Source organism: Chaetura pelagica, unplaced genomic scaffold (genome assembly GCF_000747805.2).
Source record: "Chaetura pelagica isolate M959 unplaced genomic scaffold, ChaPel_1.0 scaffold52, whole genome shotgun sequence".
Taxonomy (NCBI): Eukaryota; Metazoa; Chordata; class Aves; order Apodiformes; family Apodidae; genus Chaetura; species Chaetura pelagica.
Window position 1 is genome coordinate 1,347,676 of NW_009952486.1, and position 14,675 is coordinate 1,362,350.

A 14,675-nucleotide genomic window follows, 5' to 3' on the forward strand; every position below is an offset into this window, starting at 1 on the left:
AGTTGGGGTGTTCAGCCTGGAGAAGAGAAGGCTCCAGGGAGACCTTAGAGCACCTTCCAGTGCCTGAAGGGGCACCAGGAAAGCTGGGGAGGGGCTTTTAATAAGAGCAGGGAGGGAGAGGACAAGGGAAAATGGATTAAAACTGGAAGAGGGGAGATTTAGGTGAGACATTAGGAAGAAGTTCTTTAGTGTGAGGGTGGCAAGAACCTGGCCCAGAGAAGCTGTGGCTGCCCCATCCCTGGAAGTGTTCAAGGCCAGGTTAGATGGGGCTTGGAGCAACCTGGGCTGGTGGGAGGTGTCAAAACTGCAGTGACCTGGTGACAGGCCAGGTGACAAAGGGGCTGCCCAAAGGAAAAGTCTGGTCTTTTACCAAGACTGAGTTCAGAAGAGCACACAGGGAGCACAGCCCAGCTGTTGGTGCTGCTGGAAAAGTGTTACAGGACTTCCACTGTGGTGGGGTTGGGTTTTCTAACCAAAGGTTCCTATAACCTGTCCAATGTGAAAGGTCTCTGTTCCAGCCCTTGCAGAAAGTGCTCCTGATGTCTGGTTGGGGTTTTACTCTTCAGAGTGTCTGTCAGGTTCATGAACACCAAACCCTCAGGGTGCAGGAGGATGACCTTCTAGGTTGACTGTTTTGCTCTTCAATCAATACTGGAACTGACTCTTCCTACTCATGAGACACACACAGGTCTTGGGAAGAGCAGCTGTGTGACTGCTGTGCTATGAACTGCAGTTTGGAAATTCCTCTCTGTGCAAATTTGCAGCTGACATCTTTGCTGCCTTGACAGTGGGAGGTAAACGATCATTCCTAAATGCTCCACCAAGAGAAAACAATCTGGAAGCCTGACTCAGACAGAGATCACTGGTAATGAAGCTTGGAAATAGAACATTTCACAGACAACCTTTTTTTTTTTTTTAGAATACATGCACACCTGTGAGTTAGTGAAACTTCTGAATTAGTATTTTGTGAGTCTCCCTGCTTCACTTGTGGGAAGCAAACATCAGGAAAGGTTCCTCAAGTCTAGGCACCAACAGAGCAGCTGAGCCACTAAAGAAATCAGAAAATCCTATCAGAAAAATCTGTTTTAAAATTAACATTTTGCCCAAACCTCTTAGAAAATCCTGTCACTTCTATTGTTCAAGATACATGAGAATCAAAGCAGTAAAAAGGTTTCAAAATATGCCTGACACAAAGCAAGGTGACTGACTTCATTCTCCTAAGGCTCCTGCTCAGGCAGCCCTAGTGCTCTGGTTTCATCCTGAGTCAGCAGGTGCACTCAGAGCTGAACATGAACTGGTGAGTTCCTTTTGGCTCTTCTGCTCATTTAGAATCACAGAACACTAGAGGTTGGAAGGGACCTCTGAAGATCATCGAGTCCCACCTCCCTGCCAGAGCAGGACCAAAAAACCACACACAACTAGGGCAGATCACTCAGAAAGGCATCCAGACAGGTCTTGGAAGTCTCCAGAGAAGACTATTCAAAAAGAAGGCTGTTCTCCAGAGAAGGAGTCTATTCAAAACAACAACAAACCCAAGCCATGAACTGGGACTATTATTTCTCTGACAGTGTATTTAGCTGCTTATTTTTTTTAAAACATCCAGAAATTTTCTAAACATTTAAGAAACTGTATATGCACTGCCAGCACATGTTTATAGCTGTATATACACTGTCATGTGTGTGGATCACCAGCTTCTTCTTTCCAGAGGCAAAGCTGGTGCCAGTTTCTCCTGTAACTCACACCTTGTGAGTTAGTCTGTAATAAAGGGCATCACATTTTATTGCAGGAAAGTCCTATCCCCATCCCCAGAGCAAGACTAGTTCCTCAGTCTTATTTCATCACAGACTTAGCAGCCACCCACACAAAGGCTTGTTCCACTGAATACCCGGTGTCAGCTCAGAGTGTGAATTTCAGGTTACAGTAAAAACAGTATCTTGAAACTTGCCTCAAAAATCAGCAGGATCCTGGTGTCTCTGAGGTAGCGTTCATAGGGATAATCCTTCATGTAGCCAAGGCCCCCCAGGATCTGCAGGGCTTCACTCACACAGGCCCAGGCACCTTCAGAGCTGAACACCTGCCATTGGAAAGAACATTAATGACCAGAGTGCCCAGAAAGCACAGACATGTTGCCCTGTTGCTGCAGCTGCAGGAACTGCTGGAGCACCCTGTGCTGCTGCTGCACCCTTTGTGTTCAAAGCTTGTCTGGAATAGAATCCTTAGGGCTCAGGGTGGATCCTCTGCTCCAACTGCAGTCATTTCTTTGCAATCCAAATGAACATCTCTGTGATGAGATGTTCCTGGAGAGCACAGCCAGGAACCCAAGAGCAGCTGCCACTGGCTGGAGCCCTCCAGGCCTGGGTGGACTCAGGGAACAGGTCTGTCCAACTGCCCACATCCCAAGGGACTGTGGTGGGGGCTGCAGCCCCTGCGTGCTCCTCGAGGGCTCCAGCAGCACCTGTCCCTGTGACACCCCAGCAGAGGGGGCCAGGCTCCCTCTTTGGGTGTGTCCTGTCACTAACCCCCAGCCCAAGCCAGGACAGAGGTGCCTTTGCCAGGCCTGCAGCTGGGGCTGTGACTGTCCTTTTACTGTTGGCACCACGTAAGGCTGCAGAAAACTAGAACTCTAGAGGCCCATCATATTCCAAACTGCTGTATGTAGTATTTATTTGTGTGGTGACAAAGCCTGACTCTGAGATAATCAAGAGCATGTGCCAAACAAGAGAAAACAGCAGTGTCTGTTTTTAATCTACCTGAGGGTTTTGTATCACTTGTACCTGTAACACCAGAGCACCTTGGTGATCTGGATGTGGAGTGAAAAATCAGGAGATTGTGAATCTGGATTAGGTTAAAGCCACAGAAAAATCTCTCAGTAAAATTAATTACCTTGACCATGGCAGCCTCCACGGAGCAGTCAGGAAACCCTGGCCTGTCCATCATTCCTGCAGTCAGGTAAGCCATGCTCTCCATGACATAGGCTTTCACTGCCATCATACAGAACTTCTCCTGCCAAACAGTAATGCCAGGAATCACAGTCACTCAGATGCAAAGTCAAGCCTGAAACTTAAGAGCACAACTGCAGTTCTCATATGTTTAACATATCAAATTCTAATTGATAAAATGTACTGCAAAACAATAATGAAAAATCTAAAAAAAAAAAAAAAAAGGGAAATAACTTTCTTCATTGGTAATGATTCTGGACATTTAAAAGATCAGTGTACAGAAGTCTGCTCTAAGTTTACAGAACTTTAATACCTCTAGTAATTTCTTATGCCAGTACAGCCAAAAGAACCCCAGCATAATCTATGTACTTGCACTTAGCCAACATAAAGCCCAAAGATTTAGGTTTTTAATTTACCTGAATTAATCCAAATTCGCTCAGTCTCTTATTGAACTGCTTCCTGGTACAAGCATACTCTGCTGACATTGCTGCAAAACATAAGAAAGCAAACAGAAAGTCCATCTCAGCCAGCAGCAGGTGACAACACCTGCAGCATGATCCTGTGCATCACTGGAGCAGTGCCTGGGGCCTCCAAACAAGGATCTGAGGGGTGAGCTGTGTGCTTAGAAAGGGCAGGTTTCAGTGCTAACTCGTTATTCTAGAGTGATTTCTGTTACTATTTTGGGTAACTGCTGTAGAAACCAATTTTATTACCCATTACTGTGTATGAGCTTTGAGCTAGTTGCTCAAGTGGGAGGTTTTACAGGAGGTTATACCTTCAAAAACTATGATATGTAGGCTATTCACTTAGTAGGAATATTTCACCTCAGAAAAATTCAACAGGGGCAATAACTTCCCACTGTATGAACTGAAAAAAACTACAGTGTTAAAACACTGTAAACAGTCATTTTAAACTAAAAATATTTCAGTGTTTTAAAGAAGTCAAAGCAGGTTTTGGCTGACAATACAGCCATGGTCAAGCTTCCTCTGCTGCTGAATTAACTGCATTTTCTACCTTCTGCAGGCCAGGGTTTTTGCATGGCACCCAGCAATCCAGAACACCTCATGCACCCACCTATCAGTTTCTTAATCATCCCAGCAGCTGCACTGCCCATGCTAAACCTTCCACTGTTCAGGATATTCATGGCAACCTGTGAAGGAAATGAATGGGGTTTAGGACGAGTGGTGTTACCACAAGACTCCTCCTCAGGCCATGATGGGCACTGTGATGTTTTAGTGCTTTCCTAGAACACAGCTCCTAACACCTCCTGTCCTGGGACACCTCAGGCTGCTCAGCACAGAACTCAGCAACCCAGCAAGAATGCTTCAAAACTAGGCAGTTTTTTTTACTGAATCCAATTTCATATTTGATACAGTTCTCAGATACTGATGATCCAGTGATCAGGATGCAATCCTCTATTCAAACTACACTAAGGTAAAATGCATATAAAAATGTATTTATCTGCAACTGGACAAACAACACTGGAGCTACAGCACTGATGAAGGTGATCAGACAACAACACCAGAAAATTGCTTAATGTGTGAACAACAGCCAAATATAAACATCTCTGCAGCTGCCCACTGCTGGAAGCTTTCCTGCTTCTGAGATCTTTCAGCAACATACAAGAAAAGGAAGCAAGAATGAAAGGTGCAGAAAATAAAATACAGACCCATAATGTACAAAAACAGATTCTGAAATCTGGTATTACTGTTCCTTAACAAGAAAAACATGGGTACTCAGTTCAAAGACTGTTAGGAAATTCAGGGAGAAGTCATTGTTCCTATATTTTAATTTGTGAGAATGATCTGAAGAAGAAACCGTAACAATCCCTGCTAATGTTTGCTGCATTAAAGAAAATGGTTTAATTTAGCATTTAGGTCTGGATTTGCCTGCTCTAGAGGAACTAGGAAAATGGAGAAGGACCATGAAGAACAGTTTTGCAAACACACACGTCAGGCTCCTGGGGAAAGGTGACAACAGCCAAGTGACCAGTGTGGTCTGGCTGGTGCCACACTCCTCTGGAGCAAGACAGAAAACCCAGTGCCAGAGGATGCCTCCAGGGTACCCCTGTGCAATGATCTAACCCAGGAAAGTCACTGCACAACCCTGGGACCCTGGAGAGGCTGGACTTCCTTCAAACCAGCTCCTTTTACACTCATTTCTTTCCGTTGCTGGACAGTCCACCCCTCTGGCTGCAGGAAACAGCAGCAGCCACTTCCCTGCTTCACTTCAGGAGTTCTGCTGAAAAAGTTGCTCCTTTTTCTGAAGAGAAGAGTGTACCATGGAAAATGTTAAGAAGCCAAACAAATATTGCAGCTAGCTCTGGCACTGGGCCAGTGAAACCAATCAATACAGAGTGGATCAGGTCAGTGGACAAGTCTGTCCCCCTGGATTCTCCAGTCTAGCAATGCTCAAAATACCAGTACAGAAACCTCAGCACAGTGGGGAAAAAAAAAATAAAAAAATTCCCCTTCAGGCGTTTAACAATCATCAGTAGTTATTCTTGACTGCTTACCTTAAAGCCCCCTCCTACTTCTCCAATTACGTTCTCTACAGGCACTTTTGTGTTTTCAAAATGTACTTCACAGGCTGAAACACAGAGTTAATAGCTGTTGAATTATTATGTAGATATATTTAAGACATTCAGGATCATAACAGGCTCTTTTTGAACAAGAATTGGGGTTTTCCTAATTACTATGACAGAATTGCACAGGCTTGACCAAAGAAGATAGAATTTGGGAAAAGACTGTAAGTGACATCAATTACTGATGTAAAATATCCACAACATCATTAAGGTACATTGTGTAAACAGAGAACTACAGTGTTGCCTCTATTTTAAGGAACTGATACAGCAGTCAAGGCCAAATGATGGATGCTGTAAAACTGTACTAATCAGTAAGCTTAAGAAGAGCCCATGAAAACTTCCTTCTAGATTAAATCTACTTGGTTACTGCGTCTCCTGAGCAATTTCTGTCACTGCATGGTTCATTAGAAGATTCAGGTGTGCAGAAAAGAATTACACAACATGGGTTTCTTATTTCAGACACTGCATTAGGAAGGACTCATAGGAAAAGCCAGGTAAGAAAACATGAAATTTATCCTGTTACATGGAACATAACCATTTGCCTCTGAATTCAGATGATCTAAACAAATTAACACATTAAAATATTAAAACAATTCCTGTTCACAGTCTTAAGTGATTCTTACTATTGGATCCTCGAATGCCTAGTTTATCCTCAGGTTTCCCATGGGTGACTCCACCAAAATCCCGCTCTACGATGAAAGCAGTGATCTTGTCTTTCACTTGTCCATCTTTATCAACAACCTCTGTCCTAGCAAACACTGTGAAGATGTTGGCAAGGCCCCCGTTTGATATCCACACCTGTTTAGACAGAGGAAAGACGTGTAAGAAAGATCCGTGTTCTGATCTCGTGAGCGCTGTTCTTCAGTGTTTTGTAACAGACCAGCACAGAAGAGAGTGGTGAAAAACTGCTGCTCCTTCCCATAAAATTCTAATGAGTGTTCTGCTGCTGGTAAACACATTTCCAAGGAAAGCTGAGCACAGAACATTAAGTTTAGAGCAACTATAAAATAGGTTGTAACACAGACTGGAATTAAAATTAAAATCCATGGTGCTTTTTCACAAAAGCTCATATATCCTGCTACTTCTGGCTCATAAGGGATACAAGGGTAGAACAGGTTGAAGACCTGGTTTACCCCAAATAATTAAAACTGATGAGAAATTCTCTGAATGAGGCCACATCTGTCTGGCCTCTCCCACAGCTGGGTCTCTTCACAGGACAGACAAATGCACCACAGCTCAAGTCTCAATGCAGGAACTATGACTGAGTTCAGTCCAGTCCATTCCTGCCTTTCCTCTAGCCTGCATTCTGCTGTTGGTTCTGCCAGCAGAAATGCTCCAAGCAGCCCTATTTCCAACTCACTGTTAAGTTTTATTTCAAAAACATCTACAAGGTCTGGCATGAAGAATGAAAAGAGGGAGGAAAATGGTTTCAGGTTTCTTTTTGCCCGTGCTGTTACAATGGGGACTAACTAACTAACCAACCCTCCTGAAGCTGAGCATCATGAGCTGGCTGCACAGAGAAGGAACTTCCTTTTTTGGCCTTTCCTATCCTTCTTGCCAAGAGTTCAGTGAAGGTCATTCCCTGCACACTGTGCTCTTTTGTTCTCTGTGGCCCTAAAGCAACATGGGCTTTTTTTGCGATGGTCATTCTTGGAAACCTCAAGCTGGTGCAGCTGCCAGGCTAGCCCCTTCCTTAGCAAAGCAGACTGATTTCAATGCTGAAAAGACAAACATGTTTTCTCTAAACCTGTAAACAAAACCTCTCATATTCCCAGCCTGTGGGTGGATACCTTGGAGCCATTTAATAAGAAGTACTTCCCATCGTCACTGAGGGTTGCTCTTGTCTTGATGGACGCAGCATCACTTCCACTAAAAGCCAAACAAGTTATTAATGTTTAAAGAAATAAACATGCTTTTAAAAAATCCCTACATATTTTCCCCTCTACCCACAGTTTTAAAAAGAATGCTGATAGTTGTATTAAATAGCAGTATATAAACAGCTCTGAAAAAATGTACTTCTACGTCAGACACCCGAGGGGACACCCTGCTGATGAACACGTCATCCATCTTATGACCTGACCAGAATGTTCACAATTTCTTGAGCTACACACTGAGCTGTGTGAATGTACAATGAAACTGTCATTCTAAAACACAAATCAAGTTTAAAAGGTCTAAGTTGTTCCTCAAAAATTCATACCTTGGTTTTATATCCTAAGTGAAAAAAGGCTCAACAGAAATGAAAAAGTGACAGTCTCTATAGTCTCCATCAATGAGCACTTGGGCACATCAAATACAGGAGCAAAATCAGGAATAAAAAATGTGTGTTGTGTGATTAGAAGTTCAGACCATCTCTCTAATCACCAGCTTATGACATAGTTGAACAAGCAGCACATACTCTCCCACCAGTTAGACCTGCAGCTGAAGCCACCTGCTAAGGTGCTGGGACAGCCAGACCTCAGCTGTTTCAACCGGGTTACATTTCTAACATTCAGCTCTAACAACAAGGGTTCCCTGCACCAGAACTAGGGTCCCTGAGAGACCAAAGTGAAAAGTTCCAAAGATTAGCCATATTTTTAAACATTACTGGGCTAAATAAAGATGTTAGAAGAATTTCAGAACTCAGTCCTTGCTTTCCTCCCTGTGTCACTTCAAGTCCCTTCATCGGTCACTTTGTTGTTAAAATAGTTTGAATTTGACCTGCAAGTGAGATCGTTTAAGAGGGTCAAAACCCATCTGAGAAGTCTTGAATAAAAACCACCATTGATGTCTACATCACAGCAACATGAAGATCAGCAAGTGAACCAAATGCTCCTGGCAAGTCATTCTAGCAGACAAGAATTCAGAAAAGACAGTTCCAAACTATAGTTCTGCCTGAGCAAAGATTCAGCTGCTCTCAGTCCTTCCCAATCCTCTTCCCTTCACATGGAAAACCCTCAGCCTGGATGTTTTCAAGAAAACTGTTCTACTGCATTAACAGAATTTGCAACATTGCCAACAGTCAAAGAAGAAACACAAGAAATAAAACTTGATCTTTGAAATGAAATTGCTGCTACAGAGATGCCTTTGCTAAACTCTAAGAAAAGACAAATATTCCTTCCTATTGTTGTTGGTAGCTCCTTCAACACAGGACTTTATCATTTTGCAAAGGAACTGAAAGCATCCTCAGACAGTCCAGCACTTTATTTCTAACATAGCACAGAACATCCTTTCAATTCAGACTCAGTAATGCCAGATATTCAGTGGATGCATTCCTGGGATGGGAAAAAACATCACTATCCACCATGAGGTGGATAGTGACACCATGGGAACTGCCCTAAGCAGCACACTGGGGAGAGAGGAAGTACATGACTTGAAGGGAACCTTTCAGAAAAAAATGGACTTATATACTGAAGCCGTAGGCACCAACTAGTGAAGATGTAATAGACTAACCAAACCACCACTGGAATGAAGATGAAAATAATTTTAAAAACCCCAACCCTAAAACATTTTCTGTTTTGATGTTTTCTGAAGCTTTTATGATTAGAAAATCAGTACCTTCCAGGCTCAGTGAGACAAAAAGCTGCAATGTGCTCCCCAGATGCCAGTCGAGGCAGGTACTTTGCCTTCTGCTCATCAGTGCCAGCAATGAGGATTCCCTAAAGAAAGGATTAACAGAAAACTCCTCAGCATCAACCTGTGTGAAAAAAATGAAGCTTTGCCAAGTTCTGAAAGCCTAATCTGCAAATTTAATGGCATAACAAGAGACAGTTTAACAAACAATGGGTATTATCGTTCACCAGATGTTAAAGTATGTCAAAGTTACTGTCAGACAATTGTTCAAATGCCCAAGGAAATGGCTTCTTGTTAAGCCTGCCTTCTAGGGTAGGTGTCACTGCATTTATGCTGTAAGGAAGGGATTAACTATTGCTCTGAAAGGCTCTGAGATAGGCCTTTCTTCATCATTTGCCACACCTTCCCATCACTGTAATTTTATTTTGATACCCCAAAAAGTAGCAATTTTCAAAGCTCCTAATCACAGAACAGAACACGTGATTTACTTCAACTCCAAATTATTTAATTATGTAGAAATGTGACAACAACTTTTTGTGAGAGTGCACTTATTTTAATTAACTCTGTTGCATTTGCTTTTAATACAGCAGGTTTCTTATGAAGGACAAAAAAAACCAACAAAAACATGGTAAAGCTAAATCATCAATGGCTAAACTGCTAAGATACAGTTGCTCAATAAAATTCTGATTAACCCCAACTGGCCACAGCAGGAGAGTGAGAGAGAGTTATGTCTCACACTACAGGTCTCATCAGCTTGGCTGCACTAGCCCTGTTTCACAGATGGTGACATTTTAAGTACACTGAGGAATAAACACATATTTTAATTAACACTGTCTGCTCAATTCCACAAATAATTTTTTCCTTGTTATAATGAGTTTAGTGCTATTTCAAGCTTCTGAGTGCCACCATCCACCCACCATAAAAAGCACTAAAAGGTGGATATGTGTGGCTCTATTATACATGATATAAATAATATATAATTTATAACAAAATTAGTTTAAAATTCCCATGCTTGCCATAGCACATTGGTCTTGGATAGGTTTTCTTGTCTAAGTCCCCCCATATCCAGCTTCATTCAGCTAGAAAAAGTTGCACCTTTCTGAAATCTCTGCATGGCTGTCCTACCTCCCCATAATTTTAGCCACCCTGATATTTTATTTATTTCAATATTTATTTTAGCTACTTTTATCAGATTGGCTCAATTTTTAAAACTTGGGATAATTTAAGGTATTTTTTCTAAGAATTATCATCTCAGTGTTTCCTGGACTAATAATTTTCTTGTGTACATCACATTCAGTCTTTATGCTGCATGAAAGTCTTACTCTGAGCCACTGACAGAGGGTGCTGGGAACATGAGCAACCAAAGTCAGAATGTTCCACCTGATTTATGCTCCACAGGCAATTCCTGATTGTGACACTCACACTCCCTGTGGAAAACTTCTTTTTCTTCCTCACACTCCCTATTCAAATAAACTTCATCTTGCCTTTTCTACACCAGTTGCAGGGACCTGCTTGACATGAGAGCAGAGGATTCTTTACCTTCAGCCCAATGGCTTGGTGAGCTGCCAGAGTAACAGCAATAGATCCATCCAGAGAAGTGATTTCTCCCAAACGTGCATACATGGTATTGGACAGACCAAGACCACCTGGAACAAACACTAAGCTGTATTCCAAGTAGATATCTTACCATTCCACTTGTCCCTTCCCCCCACCAAGTCCTTCTCAAGTACAGAAACATCAAGAATATAACACTGTTAACTGGGGAGCATCTTAGTAGAGGTACTACTCTACTAGTAGAGCAGCACCCAGCTGCAGCAGTGCCAGAAGCATCATGAAAACAGTGACTTCTTAAAAAGCATGAGCTGTGCTGCATTTAGCTCCACCCAGACTGCACATGTGTTTGTGTTCATGCACACGTGCACACACAGCACAATCCAGCAAATGGCAGAGAACAAGCTTGTTTGAAGCACCCTGCCATGACAATGGTGAAAGATCCAGTACAGAAATTGCTCTAGTCTGAATCTCTGGGCTTACAGGATAACATGAACTTTATGGTGACACTTCCATGCTAGGTTACAAAGCCAGACAAATAATGCTTCCCACAAATCTCTTAAAAAATGAGGTACCTTCCCCACCAAAACTTCTGCAAATGGTTAAACACGGTTTTGTCTTCCTCAGAGTCACTCTCTTTAAAGTCATCATCTTTTATAATAGACAATAGATGACAGAAGGGCCTAATTTCTTTATAAAGTTCATGTAAAATAGTAGTTTAAATCCCAATTTTTATTTCATGCATAAGATTAAGATTACAATTTTATTGAAAATTCCTTTGCAAGCTTAAGGATTAATCCACTGAGGAACTACTGTCTCCGATTTCAATTAGTACGATAATGTCATTTGTATGACACAAACTTATTGTCCAGTATTGACCAGGAAAGGTTTTACACAAAAGTGACACATTTAATGAGTAGACATTACACTTCCACACTATCAGCCAAGGAGAGGTGACAGCTCTGACAGATCAGTTCCCTGAGACACTCTGGTTTGGCCCCAGTATCATTTCAGGAACCATCCACACAGGCTGCAAGTCCTGCAGAATGTCCAGCTACTCCCCTGCATCCAAAGAAAGAGCCAAAAATCCTATCCACGAGGAATTTACACACCTAAAGTGAGTGACCTGAGTGAGCCCAAGGCAGGAGTGTGCAGAGCTCCCTACATCTAAAATGAGTGACCTAAGTGAGGTGCCCAAGGCAGGAGTGTGCAGAGCTCCCTACACACCAACAGGCATCCTCAGTGCCCTGCAGCTCCTCACCAGCCAGGGGGCAGGAAGGCTCAGCTCCCAGCCTGGGCAAGGAGTGCAGGGAATAGTGCAGACACACTCAAGACCTAGACACACACTAATGAACACAGACCACTGGGTTATTCATTTCTCATCATTTACTCACCATATTCCTCTGGAATCTGCATGCCAAAGAGACCTAGGTCCCTCAGTCCTTTTAGGGTTTCAGGAGGGATTTTTGCATCTTGATCAATCTTCTTAGAGTCCACTAGAAATAGAGAAGGTTTTATCATTTAGAACTTTGTAAAGTCACGACATGTACAGAAAAAGGACCTGGAAGTGGGGAAAATCTGTTTTTAATTTCATTTTCTCCAACATTTATATGTGCACAAATTGTGCTTCTTCCACTCAGTAGGCATGATTTACAAGCATTTCCAGGATTTTCTACCTGAACTATGCCTAGGTCATGATTAAAAAGAACATAAATGAGTTAATTATAAAAACCTTGTTCTTATGAGTTATTAAAATTCCTGGGGATTACCAGAGCTGTTCTTGCGACAGTGCAAATAAACAAGATTTGTACTAAGCAGCTCAGGAAGGCTGTGTGCTGCAGCAAAAGGATCCTTCCAAAAAGTATGCAAAAGAATTAACTCTGCAAAAGCACCAGTGCCTTCCTACAGACACTGAGATGACACTGCAAGTGCTGTATGAGATACAACAGGGGGAGGCAGCTGCACATCCAGATACCCTTCTAGGAGAAGTTACTCAGAAAAAAACCTCATTTTTAAAAAGACTTTTCATTCCTCACCCTAATTTTTTAGCTATACAGTGTGAGATCTGTAGCTGTGGTTTGTCATCAGCTGTTCTGGGGAGAAAAAGGTGGTTTTTACCTCTTCCTCCATGACACCCACAGGGACCTACTTGTGGTGTCTGGACTTTGTGAGGTTTCATCATGACTCTGCTGAGACGATTTTCCTCACCCCCTGCCAATCGTATCAAGTTTCTAACTGTTTAAGGCTCCTCTCCTAACCTATTTTTACCACACCTCTAAGCTACCCTTGATAACTAAACAGAAATAGTTGTGAACTGAAACAAATTTCCACCTTCAGTTCTGTGTTGATATAATATGACATTTCTATTCCTCCCCTAAATATCAGCTTTTTTACTCAAAAAATGATGTCCCCCAACAGAGCAAAGAATGAAAAAAAGGTAATCTGCATAAATTCTTAATTTACTGCTAGTGCCCACCATTACAATTCTACAGTCAAAATTACCTGGATCTCATAAACTGTGATCTGTGACAAGCACAGGCTTCTTCCAGCTCCTGCTGTCTTTGGCAACCTCAGCCCTACATCTTTAACAGGAACCTGAGAGGATGCAGCTCAGCTGCCTCAGGAATTGTTGCCTGTAAACATCAATTTTCTACAACTGTTCTAGAATGGGCTTCCCTGCTGCACCAGAGGAAACACCCTGCAACCCTAACAGGAAGGCACACCCCAGTGCAACTTTTCCCAGCATCTCTGCTGAATTTTGTGAACACCCACTTTAGCACAGTAGGGCAGGTTAAAAGCTTCAGAAAAAAATAAAAATATATAAAGTAGCAAACAGCATTATTAGATAGAGCCAAGATCAATTCAATATCCCACCTCTATCCCAGAATTCTTTTACCTCTTTTTCTGTTTTGAAGGTTTATTTCTTGCCATCAGCATGCAAATAATCCATATATAAGAAGCATAACCACACATGCCTGTAGAGTCACTAGCACTGTGTGACTGGCAATAAATGCACAGGATAACCTGAAGTATAATAATCTTATTCAACTGCTGTAGTTACATCACTAAATCACTTGCATGAATACAAAACCAAAAACTGTACCTTCTTCATTGAAGAACTTTTCTACAGGTCCTACAAACTGGTTGATCTCCTGTAGTTCTTCATTGCTAATTTCTGGGTAAGGGAAAACTTCTTCCTAAAATAAGAGGGAAATTTTTATTAAAAAAAAAAACCAAACACCCCAACACGTTGATCATGCAACTGAAGTAAAAATTCAAGAGGCTCAGCCCATAAATGCAGTCCTGGGAAACTCTCAGTACATGGCAAAGGTGAGCTCCATATTGCTCCTTATAACCACCCTGATATTTTGGTCAAAACCCGATGGGCTTGAAAAAATTAAAAAAAAATAAATCCAAGCAACTAACAAAATAAGTAAAAAACTATGTGAAAAACATGCATTTGTTTTTTATTATCTTTCCCCTTTTCCATGGAGGAGCCTGTCTCTGCCCAAACACAGCTGCTCACAACACCCTGAGGAATCCTGTCAAGCACAACAAGTCGGGATGTGACAAGTGCTTTGTTTTTTCTTTGTTGTGCTGAAATCTGAGAGGGGAGGGAGGAAGAAAAGGCAGGTGCCATTAGGGGCTCGTTGTGAAGGAGCGTGAGAGCTGAGGTCTGTTTTGGGAGCCTTGGCTGCTCAGCTCCCTCCAGGGGGTTTCAGTCATCCTGGAGTCAGGGAGTTGTTCCTTCTTTCAAGCGATGCAGCCCCCTCATCTCTGGCCACGCACACTTGGAACCTTAAGTTAATGAGCGCTGTGTTTGTCACAGCTCGGATCTGTGGCTCCTGTGTGCAGCTGCTCAGCTCCCTCCAGGGGGTTTCAGTCATCCTGGAGTCAGGGAGTTGTTCCTTCTTTCAAGCGATGCAGCCCCCTCATCTCTGGCCACGCACACTTGGAACCTTAAGTTAATGAGCGCTGTGTTTGTCACAGCTCGGATCTGTGGCTCCTGTGTGCGGTGCCAACAGCTCCAGCCTCACAGAAACGCGCCAGAA

At 42.5% G+C, this 14,675-nt stretch overlaps 1 protein-coding gene across 1 annotated transcript in view; it reads right to left on the reverse strand.

Annotated features, from left to right (window-relative positions):
• The window catches only part of ACAD9 (acyl-CoA dehydrogenase family, member 9), a 25,669-nt gene that overhangs the window by 7,558 nt on the left and 3,436 nt on the right, over positions 1-14,675 (reverse strand). The window contains exons 2-12 of the mRNA XM_010008861.1: positions 13,727-13,820; positions 12,018-12,119; positions 10,612-10,718; positions 9,058-9,158; positions 7,314-7,392; positions 6,147-6,321; positions 5,455-5,528; positions 4,014-4,089; positions 3,356-3,426; positions 2,884-3,003; positions 1,946-2,074 (exon numbers count right to left, since the gene is read on the reverse strand). Coding sequence (XP_010007163.1) covers positions 1,946-2,074; positions 2,884-3,003; positions 3,356-3,426; positions 4,014-4,089; positions 5,455-5,528; positions 6,147-6,321; positions 7,314-7,392; positions 9,058-9,158; positions 10,612-10,718; positions 12,018-12,119; positions 13,727-13,820 — 1,128 coding nt within the window. The remainder of the gene's footprint in view (positions 1-1,945; positions 2,075-2,883; positions 3,004-3,355; positions 3,427-4,013; positions 4,090-5,454; positions 5,529-6,146; positions 6,322-7,313; positions 7,393-9,057; positions 9,159-10,611; positions 10,719-12,017; positions 12,120-13,726; positions 13,821-14,675) is intronic.